General features: G+C 35.8%; 1 protein-coding gene across 2 annotated transcripts in view; it reads right to left on the minus strand.

The window, feature by feature from the left end:
- RNF17 (ring finger protein 17) overlaps positions 1 to 17107 on the minus strand; it is a gene marked incomplete at its 5' end in the record, with an annotated part of 109804 nt that extends 92697 nt beyond the window's left edge. For both annotated transcript variants that reach the window (XM_081292129.1, XM_081292128.1), the window contains 6 exons: positions 2381 to 2481; positions 4124 to 4204; positions 5178 to 5289; positions 9355 to 9446; positions 14075 to 14169; positions 16978 to 17107. In XM_081292129.1, the coding sequence (XP_081148255.1) occupies positions 2381 to 2481; positions 4124 to 4204; positions 5178 to 5289; positions 9355 to 9446; positions 14075 to 14169; positions 16978 to 17107 (611 nt within the window). The remainder of the gene's footprint in view (positions 1 to 2380; positions 2482 to 4123; positions 4205 to 5177; positions 5290 to 9354; positions 9447 to 14074; positions 14170 to 16977) is intronic.
- Between the last annotated feature and the right edge of the window lie 8676 nt (positions 17108 to 25783).

Raw genomic sequence — 25783 nt, forward strand, 5'->3', positions numbered from 1 at the left:
ATAAAACAAAAAGATCAAAATTACTAAAAAACCAAGAAGGAAAAGACTTGTATACCATATACTACACAAAATTGCTTAAAGAAATTAAGAATATAACTAAATGGGCAGTGTGATGGGACATGCCTATAATCCCAGGATTTATCTCATTATTAGGGGCATTTCATTTTCAGACTCATACTACCAAGCTGTGAAGTTCCTGGAAGATATTTGTATATTCTCCACTTCCTAGCACCATGCCTGGCAGATAGAAGGAACCTGATAAATGTGTGCTAAAAGTAAGTTAAAAGTAAATCAGAGCCATGTGCAGTGGTGCACACTTGTAATCCCAGTGACTCTGGAGGCAGAGACAGAAGGATTGCAAGTTTGAGGCCAGCACTGGCAATTTAGTGAGATTCAGTTTAAAAAAAAAAAACCGCCAAAACCAAAAGACAAATTAATTAATTAAAATAAATAAATAAAAGGGCTGGGGATATAGCTCAGTGGTAGAGCACCCTTGAATTCAATCCCTAGTACGCACCCCCCACCACACACAAGTCAATACTATCCAAAGTGATCTACCAATAAATATAATCCCTATAAAATCCAAATGACTTTCTTGCAGTAATAGAAAATCCCATCCTAAAGGCTGTCTTAATGAGTTCCTGAATAATCAAAACAATTTCAAAAAGAACAAATATGAAAGATGCACATTCAGATTTAAGAACTTACTACTAAGATACAGTAATGGAAATAGTATGGTATTGACACAAAGACACAGATCAATAACATAAAACAGAAATTAAACTAAATCTTAAACTAACTAAATCTTAACATATAGTTTGACCTAATTTTTTATAAAGGTGCCAAGACCATTCAATGTGGAAAAGACAGTCTTGTTCAAGAAATGGTGCTGGGAAAATTGAATGTGCAATTCAAAAGAATGAAGTTGGACCCTTATCTTATACTATAAACAAAAATTACAAAAGAGATCAAAGATCAAAATATAAGAATTACAACTACAAAATTCTTGAAGAAAACATAGCACCATGATGTTGGATCTGGCAATGTTTTTTTTTTTAATATGACACCAAAAGCACAAGCCAAAAAGAATAATAAACCGGACTTTTATTGCTGGGTGCGGTGGTGCATGCCTGTAATCCCAGAGTTTAGGGAAGCTGAGACAGGAGGATCGTGAGTTCAAAACTAGCCTCAACAAAAGTGAGGCACTAAGCAACTCAGTGAGACCCTGTCTCTAAATAAAATACAAAATAGGGCTGGAGATGAGGCTCAGTGGTTGAGTGCCCCTGAGTTCAATCCCTGGTACCAAAAAAAAAAAAAATCATCAATTAAAAGACTCTAACAAGGGCAAGGGACATACCTCATGATATAGCACCTGCCTACTAGCATGCATAGGCCCTGGACTCAATCACCAGTAAATATACATACATAGACACTGTCAAGATAGTGAAAATTAATTAACTCAGGGAGACCATCTCAAAATACAGAGATCTGGGGATGTTGCTCAATGGTAAAGTACTTGCCTAGCATGTGTGTAATCCAAACTACTTGGGAGAATGAAGCAGAAGGATTACAAGCTGGAGAAAAGCCTGAGTAACTCAATAATGTGAGGGTTTTGGTGTGATTTTTTTTTTTTTGTACTGGGGATTGAGCCCAGAAGCATTCTACCATGAGGCTACTCTAGCATTCTAGCACTAAGCTACATCTCCAACCCTTTTAATTTTGACACAGGGTCTCGCTGAATTGCTGAAGCTGGCCTGGAATTTTCTATCCTTTAGCCCCAGTTTCCTGAGTTGCTGGAATTACAGGCATAAGCTTTTATTTTTCTGTGCAAATTGCTTTAAGTAAAAAGCTTGTTAATTTTAAATTAGCTTCGGGACCAGAAGTAAACAGCTAAAATTAAAAAAAAAAGTATAAGCTAGGCACAGTGGCAGAGGCAGGATGATCACAAGTTACAGGTCAGTCTCAGCAATTTAGTAAAACTGTGTCTCAGAGTTTTAAAAAATGGGGCTGGAGATACAGCTCAGTGGCACAGAACTCCTGGTTAAATCCCTGACACTGTCAAAAAAGAAAAAAGTACCAATTTCATTTTTAAGTTCTCAAAATCAGTCTATAGGGGCTGGGGTTGTGGCTCAGTGGTAGAGTGCTTGCCAGGAATGTGTGAGGCACTGGGTTCTATCCTCAGCACCACTGAAAAATAAATAAAATGAAGCTATTGTGTCCATCTTCAACTAAAACTATATATATATTTTTAAAAATCAGCCTACAGAGACCACACATTCTAAACTTGTTTGAAAGTTATTCATTACTTCATCTAAACAAAAGAAAAAAAATGACGTTAGTATTAAAAAACTTCGGTTTCATTGTGTTTGTATTTTATTACCTGGAATCAAGAGAAGCAACAAGTTTATCAAATTGTTTCTCCACAACTTCTATAAGATTATGTGTCTCCTCTTTTGTTTGATTCTCTATGCGTTCAAGCATCTGGGAAAAACAATTCAAAGATCTAATTTGGTATATTTACTTTGCCCAAGTAGAACTGTCAATATATTTTTGAAAGTAACAGGTATTTTGTAAACTTTTCAAAATAGTGCAAGAGGTGATTAGATGATAATAAACAGTAAAATTGAAACAAAGTTCAATTTTAAGTCCTGGTACTTGTGAGTAAGACCACCCCTTGTTGGCATTTTGTACTAATAATCTGGCAAAAAGACCTAAAAAAAATTTATTGGTAAGTTTTCTAATTTTTTTCCTTAATTCTTTTATAATTACAGGACACAAGTCATTTTAGGTAGTTGCATTTCTCTATGGCATGATTCCCTAAATAAAAACAAAAACAACAAAACCAAAAAACTTAGAAATCACACTTGAAGTTAGCTTTTCCATAAATTTATTTTTATTATTTTTGTTTTTTGGTATTGGGGATTAAACTCGGAAATGCTTTACACTGAGCTGCATCCCCATTCCTTTTTTTTTTTTTTTTTTTTTTTTTAACTCTGAGACATGGTCTCATTAGTTCAGAGGCTGGCTTGGCCTCAAACTTGAAATCTTCCTATCTCGACCTCCCAAGTCACCGAGATTACATATGTGTTCCTATGCCTGGTGCTTCTTTGCATTTTTGAATTGCTTTTAAAACTGTTGATAGGATCAATGACCCTCTCTTTTTCTTCTAATTTCAACACTCCGGAATGAGAATGTCTATCCTTATGCCTGTCCACCAAAGTGCTTTTAGTGCTTTCTTGTGTAGATTACAGGTGGAAAGGAATTTTACCCCAGTATGAATCATATCGAGTCTCACCTATAACTCAGAAGATATTTAGATGAGATTTTGTATTTAAGAGTTGATGTTGAAATGGGTATCAAGATTCTGGGGATGTTGAGATGGTGCAAATATATTTTGCATTGTATAAGACAGGAATATTTGGTAGAGGGAGCAGAAAGCCACCTGTTGCCTGTTTGGGGTTGAAGTGTTCCCCCTCCTAAGTTCAGATGGTGAACTTCTAGCCCCAGTTTATTATAGATTTGCTTTTCTTATTATTCTGATACTGATTTTATAACTGTTTCTCAGTTATCATTCTCTTTTGCCTTCTTTGCTCAATGTTTTTACAATTCTTGTATCTCACTACTTTTATCATAGTTCTCATTACTTTTGAGAAATTTGGCTGTCTGCCAATTAAAAATGTCCTATCTTCTATGCAAAAAAGCATCCACAGCATAATCTAACTCCCTACTTGTAATTTTGTTGTTACTGGGTGCTTAAGAACTTCTTTATTGACATCAAATGAGTAAGTCTCTCCTTTGCCAGAAGAGCAGGGAGAAAAGAAAATAAACTTCTCTCATTTGGGGGATATTGCCAAACAATATGCAAATGTCGAAAAGATGAGCAGGGATGCTTATGAGACAAATATAGCTCACAGCAAGTTCCTAGCATAACAAGACTGCTACAAGTCCAATCCTGGCAGGCCATGGGAGAAATTTTCCCTTCTTTTGTGATTCTCTATTATTAGATTATCAGCTTAATAACTCATTGCTAAACTCAAAGCTCTGTGATAACACATCTAAATGTACACATTTAAAGAGGACATGCTTCACTTCTTGATAGAATTTAATCATATAAAATGCTTACTTTTACAGCAATATTTAATTGTTCAAAATTATAGCCTGCTATCTTCAATGCTTCATCAATTTCTTCTGTAGTTTTAGTCTCCTAAGGAGGGTGGGGAACCACATACATATATAAAATTAGATGCTTAGATACATTATATTATAATTGCAAAAACTTCAAAATATTTTGATTACAAAACAAAAGTAACACTTTTACTCTTGCTTATCCAGAGATAAACACCATTTCAGATTTTTGGCAATAAGCATTCTAGATTTTTTCCCATAGATATATTTTTACAAACCAGGATGATGCTGTTACCATTTTTCAACTATCATGCACAATTTATCATGGCACACAAAAATTATAAACAGTTTTTAAGGAAAATAAGATTATTTATTAAGATTTCAACTTTGAGGTCTGGGGCTGTAGCTCAGTGGTAGAGCTTGCCTCGCACAGATGAAGCACTGGGTTCGGTCCTCAGCACCACATAAAAATAAATAAATAAAGATACTGTGTCCATCTACAACTAGAAAAAATACTAAAACAAACGAACAATCAAACAAACAAAAAAAACCCCAAAACAAAAAAAACAAGATTTCAACTTGAAGCAAAGAACGAAGATTTAAGTACTTGTTCCCCTCTCCTAGCCCATTAATGATCTCTAGTACTACAAAAAAAAAAAAAAAAAAAGTTCAATCTTCAACAATAACATCATTATCTTCAATCACAAATTCAGTTAGGCATTTTGGTTGCCATTAAAGTAACTGGAAAAACCACATACAGAATTTAGACACTTGTACTTTGTATGTATTTCATAGAATCTGGTTTCAGTAATTAGGTTCAAAGGGAAGAAGCTACGTACAAACAGGAAGAAAAGAGAATTGTTTAAGAATAGTTTAGACTTATTCATGCCCAGAGTAAACAGGAAATTCAAGTAAGGAAAGTGGGTTTATCTGTTACCTTTGTTTCCAAAATAATCTGAAATTATGGGAACTTTGTGAGAAGAAAGGTAAGCTACCAAAGAAAAAGCCAAATGTTTGGTTTTATTTTACTTCATGACTAGTATTTCTCATACCGACATCACAGCTGATGAGCTTGAAACAGTCCTGTGAATGGAGGTTGAATGTTCTAAACCAACAGTTAGCTGATCAGCTGGCTTTTTAAAGTTTGGAGAACAATTCTTTATCCTAGAAAATATGAAGTACATTATTTTAAATGTTAACATGAATATAAGGGTTTTAAACTTCTATTTTGATTTTTATCTCACTGAAAATAATTTATATGATTCATAAGAACATGTGCAGTGGGTTCTCAATTACCTCTAAAAGATAAGAGAAAGGGCTGGGGATGTGGCTCAAGAGGTAGCGCACTGGCCTGGCATGCGCGGGGCGCTGGGTTCGAGCCTCAACACCACATAAAAATAAAGATGTTGTGTCCACCAAAAACTATAAAATAAATATTAAAAATTCTCTCTCTCTCTCTCAAAAAAAAAAAAAAAAGATAAGAGAAAAAAACATGAGTAAATATGCTCTCATAGAAACTTAATCAAGAATCCAATTGCTTGCTGGGTACAGTGCTGCATGCTTGTAATCCCAGCAGTTTGGGAGGCTGAGGCAGGAGGATCATAAATTGGAGGCCAGCCTCAGAAACTTAGTAATACCCTGTCTTAAAATGAAAAATAAAAACGGCTGGGAATGTAGCTCAGTGGTGAAATGCCTCTGAATTAAATCCCTGGTATAAAAAATAAAAATAAAAATTACAATTTCTTCCTGGGTGAAGTTGTGCACACCTATAATAACATCTATTTGGGAATCTCAGGTAGGATGATCCCAAATTTGAGGTGAGCTTGGGCAACTTCGTGAGACTCCATCACAAAATAAAAAATAAAAAAAGGATATGGGTGTCATTCAGTGGTAGAGTATTCCTGGGTTCAGTCCTTGGTACTGAAAAATAAACAGAAAGTAGATTAAAAAGGAACTGGGGATGTAGCTTAGTAGTAGAATACCCCTGGGTTTAATTCCCAGTATGGCACCCCCCCAAAATAAATAAACAAAATAAAAAATAAATAAATAAATAAAATTCAATTTCTTAACACATCCCTGAAAAGAATATCTCAAAGTATATATTGAATTTTCTTTTCTTTCTTTTTTTTTTTTGGTGATGCTGGGGTTTGAACTCAGGGCCTTATACATGCTAGGTAAGCAATGTACCAACTGAGCTATATCCCCAGCCCAGTGTTTTCATTTCTTAAGTCACCTCTCCTTACCTGGTGTTTTTGGTAGAGATGTTGATAATGAAATGTTGTAAATTCATGAATTAAAATAAGTACTTGTACCCCCAAATTAGAAGCACATATACACAAAAATGCTATTTAAAATTACATTGATAAGCTTAGAAAATTTAAAGAAAGGTAATAAATTTAATTAAGTAATTGAAACAAAAATATTAGTTGCTTTCTCTTGTCTATGAATTTTTTTTTACTAATTTTTATCTTTATAGCTTTTTTCTGTATTAGCTAGCACATAGTAAGCATTTACATGTTTGCCAAGTTAACCATAAGCTTATAGTTTATGGAAGAAACTATGGTATTCAAATGTTACTTTTACAGAAAGAAATATAAAACCAAATAATTTATAAACATTCTATTATTGTGAAATGTAAATATTCATGTTTTAAAAATATATATGAGTACATAGTCCTAAAGAGTAAGTTTCTCAATTCTTGCTTCAAAATATATAGATAAAACAGATAAAATATAGATAAAAATGAGTCAACAAATATTACAATTTAAAAATTTACAATTACTTTATATCGTACTTAAATTAGAAACTTAAAGAGTTTCTGACATAAATATATATGGGAAATTCAACTTAAAATGGCATTTTGGAAAAATTTGGGAACTTTCTGGATTAATCTACCTCTGTAAGTAACTTTTCATTTTGCAAACCTACTAGATATTACACATATCTAGTCAAGAGTACAATCTGATTTGACTTGCATGGTGTTTTAAGTCACAAAATTTTACAGAGAAGTACAGATCTTTAGTTTGTCTTTGGAGAAAGGATATGGCAACATTTGGTTGGTCTTGCAGGGTCTGCCTTCTTTGTCAGAGGTGAGCCCTCTTATGTACCACAATCATTACTACCCACTGTTTAAACTGAGCCTATCTCACTTTTTAAGTCACCTGCTTGACTGTAAGTGTGTGTTGCTAGAATTTGATCCCAGGGATACTATAACACTGTGCACTCCCAGTTCTTTTTATATTGAGACAGAGACTTGCTAAATTATTCAGGCTGGCCTCCAACTGGCAATCCTCCTGCTTCAGTCTCCCAAGCCTCTGGGATTATGATGTGCCAGTATGCTTGGCTCTGTTCAACTCTCATAGGTATTCAAATCTGGAAGCCCTAACTCTGATAAAATGACTACTTCATGGAGGTAAGACTTATGGCCACTATGTCACAATAAGCCAGAAGGATTCCTGAATATTTACTTTAATCACTCTACACAGAGCTCAAGGAGGAAGTGACTAGTGAGCTACATTTATAGGAGCTGGGAAAAGTACTGGCATTCAATATGTTTCAGTTGAAATCAGCTACCAGATTTTAGCTAATTTTTTTTTTTTTTGTACCTGGGATTGAACTTTGGGGCACTTGACCACTGAGTCACATCCCCAGCCCTATCTTGTATTTTATTTAGACATAGGGTCTCACAGAGTTGCTTAGTGCCTCACTTTCACTGAGGCTGGCTTTGAACTTTTGATTCAGCCTCCCAAACTGCTGGGATTACAGTTGTGCACCACAGAGCCCAGCAGCTAAATGATTTTCTATCCCCCAAATAACTATACCCACTCTTTTGGTGCCTTTGGAAGCACTCTTAAGTCTGAAAAGACACGCTGCGGCATAATGTGAAAATTTAAGAATACTACTTTAAAGAATCTTTAAAATCTTTAAATCTTTAAAGAGATTTTAACTGGATAGCACAAGAAAGAGCCTGGAAGAGGTAAGAAGTAGACAAAAGAGAACAAGAGAATTACATAGGGTAGTAGCAACAGAAGACATGTTATGGATATAGGAGATATTGTGAAAGTTAGAATCTGCAGGAGGTAAAATGAATTGCAATATGAGAAACTGGGATGATTGACTAGGTACCATTTACAAGATTAGAAAGTTCCAAATGAGACTGTTCCCTGACAGTACCCTGTATTTCTCTTTATGTCTAGCACAGTCTACTATCATATTAAATATGTTTAAGAAGTCATGGGCTAGGGATGTGGCTCAAGCGGTAATGCGCTCGCCTGGCATGCGTGGGGCACTGGGTTTGATCCTCAGCACCACATAAAAATAAAATAAAGATGTTGTGTCCACCGACAACTGAAAAATATTTAAAAAAAATTCTCTCTCTCCTCTCTCTTTAAAAAAAAAGAAGTCATATAAGAGTATAATTACCATCTAAGTAGAACCCCAGAAAACTGAAAAAAAATTCTTTATATCTTAAAAAGTTTTTCCCATGATCTAGCACATAACCAATCTAGATGAGCTGGGATTGAGATGACTTCAGAAAATACAGCAAATGTAAAAATATTAGTTTTTTAAAAATCTAACAAACATTTACTACATGTTTACTCTGTGTCTTTCACTAAGGACATAGTGAGAAATAAAATGGGATACCCTAAGAGGGGCTTACAGACTAGCAGATAACATAAATCTAAATAAATGTAATAAAAAGTAATATAATGCCTCTCTCTAGCTCAAATCTGTTTTTAAAAATCTATGTAATACTAACTCAAAGAGAACATTTATTAATAGACACTTGTGCCAAGTCTTATGGAAGAAAGGAAAAATGAATAAACCCAAAATTATTATTTTTTATAAGTTACCTCTAAACCATTTCTTCCCAATGTCCTCTATCATACTATATTCATGCTACTTTTAAGAACAGCAGAGACTATATACATTTTTTTCTCTGTAACTTCCTCTCATCCAACAGCAATAACTTTAGCTAGTCTCAGTGTCTCACTCTGATATGGTAATCCTTGAATTATTTTCTTATTTTTAAAAAGACAAAATAATGCTGCTTTTTAGGAGCTGGACTCTGCATTCTACTAACAGTGATGATAAATTATAAACTCAAAGATCATTCTATAAACAAAAGGTTAGAAACACAGTTCTAAGAATATTTTATCAATAATTCTAAAAATTGTTTCAGAAATACATATAACTTAAAATGCTAAAATAAGTGCACATATAACATACGTTTTAGGATGCAAATTTTCCATAAGAGAATCTTCTTTAATACATCCATCTATTGGGTAGTATCCTTCTTTCATATTAACAGTTGTAACAACCTTAGGACAAAATAAGATAAAACAGAGGGGGAAAAAAGCACAAAGTCATTCAATAAATTCAACTTAACTAGGATCCAACTAGTAAATATGCCATTCATAGAAAAATCTGCTGATAACATTAGAAATCCTAAAATTCCCTTTAAATCAAGAAGAGTACTATGTGATGTTTTTACTCTGAGTTTTTGAAAAAAAAACCTATAATCTGACAACTATCAATTAAACAGAACAATAACCAAAGCACCTCATTCTACTATGATTCTAAAGGAAACATGTACAACAATACTTTGAAAAATTGCTTTGAAAAATTTACAGTGATATCTTAAAATATGTTCAAAACTAAAAAATATTTAGGAATAAATGTAACAAGAAAAATAAAAAAATAAGCTAAAAAATTTATTAGCACTAAATAGAGAACCATACCAGGTTCCTAGAGACCAAAAAAAAAATCCTAGAATCTATCTAATGTAAAATTAATATAATTCTGAGTTTCATATGGAAAAATAAATATTGTTACTATTAGAAAATATTTAATATATGGTTCAGTAGAGATTATCCTACCAGATAAGTCTATTATGAAGCTATTATAATTAAAACACTATGATACTGGCACAATTAATGAGCAGAAAAGAGCCTTGAAACAGATTCACATATCTACGGGAACCTGATGCAAAATACAGGTGGTATTTCAATTAAAATGGAAGAAAGATCATTCAATAAATGTTTTGAGCAAGGTAATCATTCTGAAGCATAAAGTGATATACCCATTTTCTATCATACAAAACATTTTGTAAAGTGGTTAAAAACCTTTTAAAAATATGATAAAAATATTGGAAAATATGTATGTATATATATGACTTTGACATAAGGTCTGCTTAATCAAAGAAAACATAGAAGCCATGAAGGGGGGAAAAAAAGCAACTTAAGAAGGAAACAATTCTGAATGACTAAATGTAATAACATCAAAAGTGAGAGACTAGAAGAAATTAATTACAGAGGACAAAGTGTTAATAATACCCCTATCTTTAGAATAATAACCCCTATAATTTAGAATAAGGTATTCTAGAGTGAGGAAAAAAATTTAAAAAGAAAACAAGCTAAGGATCTGTTAAAGCTCCTCACAGAAGAGAAATTAAGTCAATGAAAAGTTGCTCAATTTCACCTCCTAGTTAATCACCTTTTGGCTTGGTATTTGAGTAAGAGGTTAATGTTAGCAGATCTGATTGATACAGGACATTTCCTCCATAAAGTTTAAGAAAATATTAAGCACAATGATTTAAAAATTTCAATTAAACTGGGCACAATGGCATAAATATGTAATCCCAGCAATTTGGGAGGATGAGGTAGGATTATCACCAATTTGAGGCTAGTTTCAGCAATTCAGTAAGATTTTCATGAACTGAGAGACAGCTTGTCTCAAAATTAAAAAAAAAAAGAACTGGGCATGTCAATCAGTGATAAGTATCCCTGTATTCAATCCCCATTACTATAAAAAGGGGTGTGTGTGTGTGTGTGCATGCACGCACGCATGTTCAATGGTGGCAATTTAGCAAGACCTTTAGGTGAAGTCCCTGAATTCAATCCTCAGTACAAAAAAAAAAATTTTTTTCAGTTAAAACTGTATAAGGATTCTTAATTTGCAACATATATAACAAAAGTTTTCTTTTGCTCCCATATCTTGTCTTTTAAATTTTACTTATAATGTTTTTACTGCCTATAAAAAACTGTTGTCAAATTTATCAAATGTTTCTTCTATGATTTCTGACTTCAAAGATATCCTTAACAAGTGTTAAGTTTTAGAGATATTAGTTATCCTCCAAAAGGCCATGTGAGAGACAATTTCAGAAGGTTCAGAGGTAAAATGATTATAAGCCTTAACCCAATTAGTGAAGTAATTCCCTAAGGGATTAACTAGTAAATGAAGGTGGGTGGCTGGAAGAGATGGGCTTTGGGGTATATATTTTGTATCTGGTAAGTGGAGTTTCTCTCTGGTTCCTGTTGTAATGTCTTGAGCTGCTTTCTTCCACCATTCTCTTCCACAGTGATGTTCTACCTCACCTCAAGCTCTGAGAAATGGAGCTGGCTATTATTTATGGACTGAGACTTCTGAAACTGTGAGCCCTCAAATAAACTTTTCTTCCTCTAAAATTGCTCATCAGGTCTTTTAGTCACAGCAGCAAAAAACAAAACAAAAACAAAAACAAAACAAAACAACAACAAAAAAACTGACTAAAACAACAAGACTTCCCAGTCAAGATCATATAATTATCTTTGTTTACAACTGTGACTCTTACCAATTTCTAACCACATGGGATTTTAATATGTATCAATTAAGAATCTGACTATAGCAATGCCTGGTGGAGTACTCAGGAGGCGAAGGCAGGAGAACCTCAAGTTTGAGGCCAGCCTCAGCAACTTAGTGAAGCCCTGTCTGAAAATAAAAACTAAAAGGGCTGGGGATGGGCTGGGTTTGTGGCTCAGTGGTAGAGCACTTGCCTAGTATGTGTGAGGCACTGGGTTCGATTCTCAGCACTACATATAAAAAAATAGACAAATAAAGGTCCATCAATAACAAATAAAAATATTTTTTTAAAAGGGGGGGGGCTGGGGATGTGGCTCAGTGGTTAAGTGTCCCTGGGTTTAATCCCTGGTACCAAAATAAAAACACAAAAGAATCTGAATGTAGTCACTTGCCTATCACCTAGGCTGGCAGGCAAGAGGGTAAACCAGGCAGGCCACATATCTTCCAAAAAAAGAGCTAGAATAAAACTAGTCAAAATGATATAGATTATTAAAACACTAAAATCAAATCCATTATTCATGAATACATTATAAATATTCCTATAGATGTTATCCAAATTCCAAAGAATAATATAAATACAATAATAATTTAAGATTAGTAAACATAAAATCACTTGGTAAAAAAGACAAAAGTTTATGGTCAAATTTTTTTTATTCCTGTGCTGGAGAGCGAATTCAGGGCCTTGTGTGTGCTAGGTATGCACTTTACCACAGCGCTCCACCCCCAACCCTTAATTTTTGTTTTTTGAATGTTAAAAGAGAACAGACATGGTTAGATTGTTCTAGCTGCCTACTCCTTCCTTTTCCCTTCTTCCCCCACAAGACTGAAACTGTCAAGATCTACCATCATAACCATAAGAGGGGAGATCTCCTTTGTCTTAACTACTTAGCCCTCCATATTTGAGGAACCCCATGTCAAAAAAGGAGGGAGGGGAATCAGAGACAGGAATTTCCCACAATAAAGGTCATAACTTTTAAAGATTTAATTCCAAAACAGAAAGTTTCTAATGTGTATGTTTTTTTCTAGAATTAAAACTTTCTTTTTTACAAATTAATACTACGTGTATTTGTATTATGTTTAACCTGCAAGCCAGTTAATCTACACCTAATTAATAAAAGGTTATTTTAATGGTATGGAAGCTTGCACAGGACTTTCACATTATTCAGATTTGATTCTTACAATTCTAAGAGGGAAGACAAAGCAAGTTTTATTTCATTCTCACAAATAAGAAAGACAGAGCTAGGCTCACAAAACAAAAACTGCATTTTAGGTCCTGTGCCCCCATATTAATTGTCTGCCACATTTTATACAAACAATTTCTCCTGTTACAAAAATACAGATTAAAGCCAGGAACAGTGTTGCATGCCTGTAGTTCCAGTAATTCAGGAGGCTGACGGAGGAGGATTTCAAGTTTGAAGTGAGCCTGGCAATTTACCAAGACCCTTAGCAACTTAGCAAAAACCTGTCTCAATATTTTAAAAGTAAAATAAAGTAGAATGGGGATGTAGCTCAGTGGTAAAGCACTGGGTTCAACTCACAGTACCCCCAATTACAGATTGTCAGCTTTCCAAGAACATATATAAATTGAACATTTGGATTTGTAGTAAATGCAAAAGATATCTAGTAAGCTTTATTTTTAAACCCTAATTTGTTCTCATTATTATGGGTCAACAGATTCTAGTTCTAGTAGAATTGTTTCATATTTATTACTTTTGAAGTAAGTATCAAAGTTAGACAGTTGTTTTGCTTCCTTGCCTTTTTATAGTATAGCATCTTCACAAATGTAAATCTGATGACACACAAGATTGAGAGGTAGGGAGAGTTTCAAATTTGCTTGCATGGTTATTAATGAGGAAAACAGTGGCAGGGGTAGGGTTTTGAAAGGAATACATTCTACTGAAAAATAAATAGAGATAATTTCCCAGAGGTCTCCAAAGAGTCAAAACATGTAGGCAATGACTTTCACTTTTTAATTTTTCTCTATAGCTTGAACAATTAATAAAATGGATGGGAAAATTTTGTTAGGCCTTCTTGCTTACAAAGACTTTAGTTTATAGCTAGAGCTTGTCTGACATTTTGGGGGGTGGGAGGGCAGTACTGGGGACTGAACTCATGGGTGCTCTGTCACTAAGCTACATCCCCAGCCCTTTAAATTTTTTTATTTTGAAAGACAGGGTCTCACTACATTATCCACATTGGCCTCAAACTTGTGATTCTGCTGCCTCCGCCTCCCAAATTGCTGGGATTATAGGCATACACACTGTTCCCAACTGACATTTTTACCTTTAACATTAGACTTTAATGTATATGAAAAAATCATAAAACTTACCTCACAATCAGGGCATATAATTGTGTTGTATTCTTCAGTTACTGACAAGCACAGTTCACAAAATGCATGTCCACATTGAAGTTCATGGTGGTGACCTATTGATAAAATTCTATCATTAACTAAACTTTGTAGTTTTTTAATGTTGAATGGACAATAGTAATATGATGTTAAATATAAAAATGATTCTATTATATAGGGAAGATACCAAGTTTACTGAGAAATGGGTGACCTATGCAATAAAATTTAGGAGAAACTAAGCCAGGTCAGAAGGAAGGAGAAAAATCAAAAAGCAAAATCAGGCAGAGCCATATAGTAATGTCTCCATTAATTCAAATAGTTATTTTACACCTCTAACTTTACAAATTTGCCATATATTTAAAAAAATATACTTATTTTTTAGTTACACGTGGACACAATATCTTTATGTTTATGTGGTGCTGAGAATTGAACTCAGGACCTCATGCATGCTAGGCAAGTGCTCTATCTCTGAGACACAACCTAGCCCAACAAATTTGCCATATATTTTAATCATACAAAGAGCTGTAAGAAATTTCATTTGATCTCTATAAGTATGATGGCTTTAAGTAAGATGAAAATACTATATCCAACATAGAAATGAAAATGCACATTGGTGATTTGGCTAAATCAGGAATAAACCAGACAAATAAACGCTACAATCCAGACTCCAACCTTCTGTTTCCAAGTCCAATGTTCTAATTTTATTTATTTTTGCCATATGGGGATCGTGAACTACCTCTCCAGAGCTTTCTATTTTTCAATTTTGAGATAAGAACTCGCTAAAATTGCTGAGGCTGGCCTGGAACTTGCAATCCCGTTGCCCCAGCTTCCTGAATCACTGGGATTACAGGTGTGTGTGACCACGCCCAACTCTTAAATTCAAAGTTCTTCCTATTCAATTATACCACCCTTGACTAGTTTATAATTCGTATCCTGTGAAAGGGTCAAGGATGGCTGAAATGAGACATTGGCAAGGCTGCTCTCTTATAGTAATTTAAGATGTTAAAACATGACAGAAATAGAATCGTCACATATATTTCCCATCTAAAGACCATGTTCACTAACCCAGCATTTATGAAAGGAAATACCATAACCTTGGCTGAAAACCCAGTATCATTAAATGCACTAAATAGAATTTGAAGTTTGTCATAAACAATATATTTTAGTTTAACTTCAAAAAACTGCACTTAAAGACATTTTGGTAAGAAAACAAAAAGGGAAAATAAAACTACATAAATATCATTTTTTACTAGCAAAAAAATTAATTCTTTTAATTTTATTTTTTAAGTTTTACAACTTTTTCAGCCCACTGAAATATGTGAAACTTGCTTACAATCATGCTATAAAGCCCTACTTAAACTTGAGAGATATTAACAAAGAAATCAAAATTCTTAACTGTTTTGATAAAATTTCTGATAGTATACAAGTTAAAAAAAGAAAAAACAAAACTGGTGTTGCACCACAGCTTACAAAGAACTTTCCAATTTTCAAGTCATTTAAATTTTTCCAAATGATAGTTTTAAGTACTGTAATACAAGTATATGGAAAAAAACAACTGGTTTTAAAATGTTAATTTTAAGAACTTTATTTCTTAATTATTATTTCATTTTAAAACTGAACATTTTCTATACAGCAGTGATCAAAATTCCAAAAAGGAGAAACTTGGCTCTCCACTAAAATGCAACAAACTCCCTACAAAGGCTTATTATGCCCCCAATGAAGTTCATCTTGAAAGAACTGACAAAACAGCTGTAATGACCTTCACTTTGAAGGTATAAACATTGAACAGTTACTGTCAAGTATAAGAATTTTCAGTACCTCCAGTTTAGATTGAATAAATCATTCCTGTCCAACACAGCACTCATGTATTTTAGGCTACATTAAAATACGTATGTGTTCACTCAATTAAACCGTAAATTTAGCAGATCAACAGGAGTGCCATATAATTTCCACTCAATGTATAAAATAAAAACAAGCATAAAACCAAGGCCGGTTGACAGAAGTTCAGAGGAAAGAAAGGTTGCCTAGCATGTGCAGCAAGCCCTGGGTTTGATCCCCAACCACACGAAAATACCAAACAACAAAAGAGATACACAAAAGAGCTATTTTTTTATCTCCCCCCCCCCAACAGTACTTTAAACCAAACGGGGATGGAGGGCTGTTTTTGTGTTTTAGGGTGTTTTCAATACAAAATTTTTCACAATGGTCTTCTAGTTACTCCTACAACAAAACACAATCCAAGAAAATCAAGTTTCATTTATTCCTGAACACAAGACAATGCTAAATTTCTACTGTTTGATTTTTGTTTTTGATTGACAGAAATGAAGAGAAGTTCTGGTGTTCTACTGAACAGCAGAGTGACTATACCCCTTGTACATTTCAAAACAGCGAAACAGAATCTGAATCGTTCTTATATCTACTCTTTCATCAACGGCCAACTTGGGGAAGTTTGAGAAACTGGGGCCAAGGAGACTTCGCAGTTGGCTAGGGATACAGCTCGACGCTAAAGTGTTTGCCTAGCACGCAGGAAGCCCTAGATTTGATCTCCAGCCCTGGGGGGAGGGGAAGTCTTCGCACTGCCCTATAAAGGGTAGATTACAGCCATCTCGGCCTCCAGCCCCCTGGGTAGAAGGTGGGTGCAGACAGGTGCGGGAAGGCGAGAAAGTCATGGAAAGGTGGGACACCACCCCAACCTGACCCTGGGCATTGCTGTGTCCCCTAGTTCTCTGGTTTGGTTTTCTCTGACACCTAGATACTGCTGACCAAGCCTCCGCGTGCGTGGATTCAGTAGGCCCGCAGCCCCGCCAACGGTCCTTACTCCTCCATCTAACTCCCACGCTTCAGATGCTGCCTTCCCACAGCCTGGACACAGGACAATTCCTCACCAGAAGCTCTAGACACTCTTTTTTCACACCGAGTGCACTGGAAATCGGTGGCGCCCCAAGTCTGACTCTTACTCCCCACCTGCCGGTAGGAAGACAAAGCAAATGGCGTCCTTGAGGCTTCTGCCGCCATGTCTGCCTCGTTTTGAGGTGAGGACTTGCGCAGCGTGCAGGTTCCCTGGGCTCTAGTGGCAATGACCAATCACAGGAGGCCCACAGCCCCAGATAGCCAATCAGTGGGCCAGGAGATCAGAGCACGCCCCTGAGGTTGTGCCTGAGTGGGTGTGGCCTTTGTGGGGATGAGCTGTTTTCAGTTTTAGCGGGAGCACTTGTGTTCTGGAAAGGGCGCCGGGTGGGGAAGGACTGCGTACTTTTTAAGTCTTTACCCTAAGCATCACTACTTTACTTGCTTAATCAACTCAAGTTCAAATTCTGCATATTATAACTTACAGTATGAGTGACTTCACAAGTAGCAAACAATGCTTTGTACGGAAATGATCTGCCTTCTTTATGTCAAGGCCAGAAGCCCTAAACTTTTGTACTAGCCATGTCCAGGGCTTGGCTAATATTAGCTGTAGTGGAGAAACCAGTAGCTATTGTTGAGGGAGATTGAATTAATAGTTTCAAGCTAAGGAGTGATTATCATTACTAATAGCTGCTGAGGCTATTACAGAAGGCACTATGTGGTTGTTTTTCATCCTTAATTTCCCAAGACACAGGCCAGGAAATTGCCGTTCTCCCACAAAGTCTCTACAGGTGGGAGACAGTCCCTGTCCAGGTAAATAAAGCTCTCTTTTGTTTGAATTAGGCCTTAGAGTGTTTTCTGAGGAGGCAGTACTATGTTGATCCTACCAGTAACGTCTTGGGAAAGATCTTGCTGAAAGGGCCACCTTATTCCTAAAAGCCTAAGAAAAAAATTATGTTTTACTGAATTATTGTACAATCTTGCAGTTGAACTTAAGTCTATCAGAGGTAAAGTAAGTGGAAGACATTATGTATATGCAGGTTTTTTAGGCAGTTACATGATAAGAACTCCAAACAGCTAAAAACCAAGTCAATGGTACAGAAAGGCTCTACTTCTTAACCTGGCCCTAAGCAGTTGCAGATTATCCCACTGTGGGTCATGGACACCAGCCCTGCACTAGAGGAAAAAGTCCCAGGAAACCACTACTTGGAATATTAAAAAAAAAAAAAAAAAAGTGGGCAAAGAGAACCTGGTTTCTGCCCTGTATTCCAGCCTCTTTTTGCCCATGGGATTGAGAATGGTGCTCTCTTTGCACTTCTGCTGGCTGATGGGATCTTTGTGGGCTGCAGGCCTCCCTGATTTCTTTCTGGGTTCTTGTCTCATGGGCTCAATCAAGTAATGAAATCCACAGATGGTAGCAGAGGCTTGAAATTGAAAGGAATATGATTTGTTTTAATAAGAGTAGAAAAGATGGAGCGCCCATGATGTGAAGGGAAACCTGGCAGAGAATTTTTCCACTTGGGTGTACTAGTCTGGGGACTAAATGACTTCTGGGTTAAAGCATCAATCAGAATCCATGTTGAGCAGGTATGGAAAAAGTTTTGGGGTTACTGTTTGGGATCTATGTTGTACAGGTATTGTGAGGATATAGGGGCTCTTGGCTTGGTCCATGACTTTTTTTCCTTTCATTTTTTTTCGTGTATTATAGTTGAACATATTGATGGGATTTGTTGTTACATATTTGTGCATGCACACAGTATAATTTGGTCACTATTATTCCCCAGCATTCCCCACTCCTTCCCATCTTTTGGTCCCTTTCCTCTACTGTTCTCCCTTTGATTTTTAGGAGATATCCACTTCCACCTTTGTTTTCCTTTTTCCTCTCTAGCTTCTGCATATAAAACATATGACCCTTAACCTTATGAGTTTGACTTATTTCACTTAACATTATGATCTCTGGTTCCATTGATTTTTCTGCAAATGCCATAATTTCGTTTTTCCTTATGGTTGAGTAAAACTCTATTGTGTGTGTGTGCGTGTGTGTGTGTGTGTGTGTGTATGACATTTTCTTTAGCCATTCATCCATCAATGAATACCTAGGCCGGTTCCACAAATTGGCTATTGTGAATTGTGCTGCTATAAACATGGGTATGCATGTATCACTGTAGTAAAGTTTGGCCCATGACCTTCTAATTGGCTGTGCCCTTTTCATCCTTGAGGCTGAACTTTTCTGTAGCCTCCATTTGGGTCCGCTCCCACTTTCATTTTACCACTGCTCCTAGACAAAGGAGTTGTCTGGAATGTTTAGAATGTTTCTACAGGTTAAACTTATGGGGTAATCTTTACATCTAGGAAAAAAAAAAAAAAAACCTTCTCTCGGGTCCATTACCCTGATTGCTTAGTTACTAACAATCCTATCTTATTCAGGGGTTGAAGATTTGTTGTGATGGGCAAAGGTGAGGGTGAGAAGTCAAGGGGGAGAAATAAAGAATGTCCATGTCCTTCTGCCCTTTTTAATGCTTTATTCACCCAACTCACTCAATGTAATTTCACTCTATAGGTTCTTTTTTTTTTCCATTTTAAAAATTTATTTTAATTAGTTACATATGACAGTACAATGATCTTGACATATCATATATTTTAATCAGATGGGATATAATTTCTCATTTTTCTGAGTGTACAGGTTGCAGAATCACATTGGTCATGCAGTTACATATATTCCCACAGCAATAATAATGTCTGTTTTATTCTGCTGCCTTTCATTCCCCCCTTCGCCTCCCCTCCCCTCCCATCACTTCTCTCTACCCAATCTAAAGTGACCCACTTCTTTTTTTCTTTTCCCTCACATCGTCATACCTGTATTCTGTATAACAAAGGGGGTCTCCTTCCCTCTTCCATGCAATTCCCCTTCTCCCTCCTTTTCCCTCCCACCTCTCTTCCCTATCTAGAGGTAATTTTCTTCTCTCTTCCTCCCTACCCCATTTTGAGTCACCTCCCTTATATCAGAGAAGACATTTGGCATTTGTTTTTGTTTTGTTTTATCCTTTTTTTTGTTGTTCAAAACATTAAAAAGCTCTTGACATATCATATTTCATACATTAGATTCAAGTGGGTTATGAACTCCCATTTTTACCCCGTATACAGATTGCAGAATCACATCGGTTACACATCCACGTTTTTACATACTGCCATACTAGTGACTGTTGTATTCTGCTACCTTTCCTATCCTCTACTATCCCCCCTTCCCTCCTCTCCCATCTTCTCTCTCTACCCCATTTACTGTAATTCATTTCTCTCCCTTATTTTTTTCCCTTTCCCCTCACATCCTCTTATATATAATTTTGTTTAACAAAGAGGGTCTCCTTCCATTTCCATGCAATTTCCCTACTCTCTCCCTTTCCCTCCCACCTCTCGTCCCTGTTTAATGTTAATCTTTTTCTCATGCTCTTCCTCCCTGCTCTGTTCTTAGTTGCTCTCCTTATATCAAAGAAGACATTTGGCATTTGTTTTTTAGGGATTGGCTAGCTTCACTTAGCATAATCTGCATGAATGCCATCCATTTCCCTGCAAATTCTATGATTTTGTCATTTTTTAGTACTGAGTAATACTCCATTGTGTATAAATGCCACATTTTTAAAATCCATTCATCTATTGAAGGGCATCTAGGTTGGTTCCACAGTCTAGCTATTATGTATTGTGCTGCTATGAACATCGATGTAGCAGTATCCTATAGTACCTCTTTTAAGGTCTTCAGGGAATAGTCTGAGGAGGGCAATAGCTGGGTCAAATGGTGGTTCCATTCCCAGCTTTCCCAGAAATCTCCATACTGTTTTCCAAATTGGCTGCACCAATTTGCAGTCCCACCAGCAGTGTACAAGTGTATCCTTTTCCCCACATCCTCGCCAGCACTTGTTGTTGTTTGACTTCATAGTGGCTGCCAATCTTACTGGAGTGAGATGGTATCTTAGGGTGGTTTTGATTTGCATTTCTCTGACTGCTAGAGATGGTGAGCATTTTTTCATGTACTTGTTGATTGATTGTATGTCCTCCTCTGAGAAGTGTCTGTTCAGGTACTTGGCCTATTTGTTGATTGGGTTATTTGTTTTCTTATTGTTTAATTTTTTGAGTTCTTTGTATACTCTGGATATTAGGGCTCTATCTGAAGTGTGAGGAGTAAAGATTTGTTTCCAGGATGTAGGCTCCCTATTTACCTCTCTTATTGTTTCTCTTGCTGAGAAAAAACTTTTTAGTTTGAGTAAGTCCCATTTGTTGATTCTTGTTTTTAACTCTTGTGCTATGGGTGTCCTATTAAGGAATTTGGAGCCCAACCCCACAATATGTAGATCAGAGCCAACTTTTTCTTCTATCAGACGCAGAGTCTCTGATTTGATATCAAGCTCCTTGATCCATTTTGAGTTAACTTTTGTGCATGGTGAGAGAAAGGGATTCAGTTTCATTTTGTTGCATATGGATTTCCAGTCTTCCCAGCACCATTTGTTGAAGATGCTATCCTTCCTCCATTGCATGCTTTTAGCCCCTTTATCAAATATAAGATAGTTGTAATTTTGTGGATTTGTCTCTGTGTCCTCTATTCTGTACCATTGGTCCACTCGCCTGTTTCGGTACCAGTACCATGCTGTTTTTGTTACTATTGCTCTGTAGTACAGTTTGAAATCTGGTATCGCTATACCTCCTGATTCACACTTCCTGCTTAGAATTGCTTTTGCTATTCTGGGTCTTTTATTTTTCCATATGAATTTTATGATTGCTTTATCTATTTCTACAAGAAATGCCTTTGGGATTTTGATTGGCATTGCATTGAACCTATAGAGAACTTTTGGTAATATTGCCATTTTGATGATATTAGTTCTGCCTCTCCATGAACAGGGTATATTTTTCCATCTTCTAAGATCTTCTTCTATTTCTCTCTTTAGGGTTCTGTAGTTTTAATTGTATAAATCTTTCACCTCTTTTGTTAGGTTGATTCCCAAGTATTTTATTTTTTTTTTTGAGGATATTGTGAATGGGGTGGTTTTCCTCATTTCCATTTCAGAAGATTTGTCGCTAATATACAGGAATGCCTTTGATTTACGCATGTTGATTTTATATCCTGCCACTTTGCTGAATTCATTCATTAGCTCTAGTAGTTTCTTTGTAGACCCTTTTGGGTCTTTTAGGTATAGGATCATATCATCTGTAAATAGTGATAATTTAAGTTCTTCTTTTCCTATCTTAATGCCTTTAATTTCTTTTGTCAGTCTAATTGCTCTGGCTAGTATTTCGAGAACTATATTGAATAGAAGTGGTGATAGAGGGCATCCCTGTCTTGTTCCAGATTTTAGAGGGAATACCTTCAGTTTTTCTCCATTTAGAATGATGCTAGCCTGAGGCTTAGCATAGATAGCTTTTACAATGTTGAGGTAAGTTCCTGTTATCCCTAGTTTTTCTAGTGTTTTAAACATAAAGGGATGCTGTACTTTGTCGAATGCTTTTTCTGCGCCTATCGAGATGATCATATGGTTCTTATCTTTAAGTCTATTGATGTGGTGAATAACGTTTATTGATTTCCATATATTGAACCAGCCTTGCATCCCAGGGATGAATCCTACTTGATCATGGTGCACGATATTTTTGATATGTTTTTGTATCCGATTTGCCAGAATTTTATTGAGGATTTTTGCATCTAAATTAATTAGGGATATTGGTCTGTAGTTTTCTTTCTTTGAGGTGTCTTTATCTGGTTTGGGAATCAGGGTGATGTTGGCCTCATAGAATGAATTTGGAAGTTCTCCCTCTTTTTCTATCTCCTGAAATAGATTGTAGAGTATTGGTATTAGTTCCTCTTTAAAGTTCTTGTAAAACTCTGCTGTATATCCGTCTGGTCCTGGGCTTTTCTTGGTTGGTAGTCTTTTGATGGCTTCTTCTATTTCCTCACTTGATATTGGTCTGTTTAGGTTGTTTATATCATCTTGACTCAATCTGGGTAGCTCATATGTCTTAAGGAATTTACCGATGCCTTCACTATCTTCTATTTTATTAGAGTATAGGGTTTCAAAATAATTTCTAATTATCTTCTGTATTTCTGAATTGTCTGTTGTGATGTTGCCTTCTTCATCCCATAAGCTAGTAATTTGGGTTCTCTCTCTTCTTCTCTTTGTTGGCATGGCTAGTGGCCTATCAATCATATTTATTTTTTCAAAGAACCAACTTTTAGTTTTGTCAATTTTTTTCGATTGTTTCTTTTGTTTCAATTTCATTGATTTCAGCTCTGATTTTAATTATTTCTTGCCTTCTACTGTATTTGCTGCTGATTTGTTCTTCTTTTTCTAAGGCTTTGAGGTGTAGTGTGAGGTCATTTATTTGTTGTCTCTTGAACTTGAGAAGAGTTTGTTTAATGAACATAGCTGCACCATTGTTTGGGGCATATATATTAATAATTGTTATGTTTGGTGAATGGTTCCCTTTAGCAGTATGTAGCGTCCTTCTTTATCCCTTTTGATTAACTTTGGCTTGAAGTCTATTTTACTTGATATGAGTATGGACACCCCTGCTTACTTCTGAGGTCCATGTGTGTGGTATGATTTTTCTCAACCTTTCACTTTCAGTCTGTGTATGTCCTTTCCTATCAGATGAGTCTCCTGTAGGCAGCATATTGTTGGATCTTTTTTTAATCCAGTCTACTAGCCTATGACTTTTGATTGGTGAGTTTAAGCCATTAACATTTAGGGTTACTATTGAGATATGGTTTGTACTTCCACCCAAGTTTATTTATTTTTGTTATTTAACTTGATTTGTTCTTCCTCTTTGATTAATTTTTTCTCCTTACTGTACTACTTCCCACTGTTGATTTTCGTTGTTGTTTTTCATTTCCTCTTCGTGTAATGTTTTGCCCAAGATGATTTGCAGAGCTGGTTTTCTAGCTGCAAATTCTTTTAACTTTTGTTTATCGTGGAAAGTTTTTATTTCATTGTCAAACCTGAAGCTTAATTTTGCTGGATACAAGATTCTTTGTTGGAACCCATTATCTTTCAGCATTTGAAATACATTGTTCCCAGGATCTTTCTTCAGCGTCTGTGATGAAAAATCAGCTGTTAACCTAATTGGTTTACCCCTAAATGTAATCTACCTCCTTTCTCTTGTAGCTTTTAAAATTCTCTCCTTGTTCTGTATGTTGGACATTTTCATTATAATGTGTCTTGGTGTGGGTCTATTGTGGTTTTGTACATTCAGTGTCCTGTTGGCTTCTAGGATTTGGATTTCCGTTTCATTCTTCATGTCTGGAAAGTTTTCTAAAATTATTTCATTGAACAGATTGCTCATTCCTTTGGTTTGGACCTCTATATCTTCCTCTATCCCATTAACTCTTAAATTTGGTCTTTTTATAGTATCCCAGATTTCTTGGATGTTCTGCTCATGGTTTCTATCAGCTTTTCTGAGTTGTTTAGGCTCTTTTTGAGATGATATATTTTGTCTTCGTTGTCTGATGTTCTGACTTCTAATTGGTCTACTCTACTGGTGATACTCTCATTTGAGTTTTTAATTTGGTTTATAATTTCCTTCATTTCCAGGATTTCTGTTTGTTTGTTTTTTTGGTATAACCTCTATCTCCCTGTAGAGTTGATCTTTTGCTTCTTGGATTTGTTTATGTAATTCATTGTCAAAGTGAACTTTGATTGTCTGCATTTGCTGTCTAATATCTTTCTTAAGTCTCTAGATCATCTGAACCATGTATATCCTGAAATCTTTATCTGACATTCCTCTGCTGCAGATGTTACCTCTTCTAATGTTGACTTGTCCTGCATTGTTTGTGGTCCTTTTTTTTCTTGACTTTTCATACGCTCATGTTTCTTTCCAGCTCCGTGTGACTGTTGTGTTAATATTTTTCCCCCTGTATATTTATATTGCTCTTATATAGTTCCAAAAATCTCTCTTTTGTGGAGAAAAACAATGTTAACAGTTCCCAATATCAATAACAAATCATCTATGAGCAAGTTTTCATTATTAATACATTTATAATTAGACTCTATGTCTACAGATGTTGGCTTCAATTATTATTTAGTTTCATAAAAGGCATACCATTTCTGGTGGTGTATAGAGAACTGAGGGTCAGGCCTAGGACATAATGTTAAGGGGGAAAGGAGTGAGGGTATGGGATTTATCTAACTTAGCAAATTTGGAGGAGAACTCTAATGAATAGACAGGGGTAATTAAAGAAGAATATATAAATTCAAACTTCTTATCTGTATTTAGAAAATTACCCTATGTATAAATAGTAAAAGTTAGGTGGTTGAAAGTGGGATAGAGGGAGGAAGAAAAAAGAAGAAAAAAAGAAGAAAATAGAAAAAAATAACAAGGAAAGAAAGAAAGAGGGGAAGAAAGAAAATAAGAAAAAATAAAGGGGGGGTGAGGTGGGGCCTATGCAATTCCTCTATATTATATTATTCTGGTGATTCAGTTCTTAAAGTCCAATTTTATGCAAAGCTCTTGGACTCACATATGTTGAGGTTGTGAGGACCAGAGGGGGAAAGGTAAAGGAGAATGGATGAGAAGAGCGAGAAAAGAAAGAAAGAAAGAAAAAAGTCTCTCAGAACTCTGTTTTCTTCCAGTAGGTGAAGTTGTCTATTCCTGGCTTGAGTCTCTGCATTCAGGGTGGTGGAAGTAGCCAGTGTGAGAGGGCTTGAGCTTCTAACTGGAGCCTCCCTACTCTTAGTCTCTGAGTTGGAAACCAGGTGCCTGTACAGTTGCTGTTCTGCATTGATAGCTACACCCCCCAAAAGCTTGTGGGAAAAATTTTGAGTTATCACAGCTGGAGGTGGGGGAGTTGCAAACTGGGTACCTGATCGG

This window comes from Spermophilus citellus, assembly GCF_964194105.1.
Source record: "Spermophilus citellus genome assembly, chromosome: 1".
NCBI classification, from domain to species: domain Eukaryota; kingdom Metazoa; phylum Chordata; class Mammalia; order Rodentia; family Sciuridae; genus Spermophilus; species Spermophilus citellus.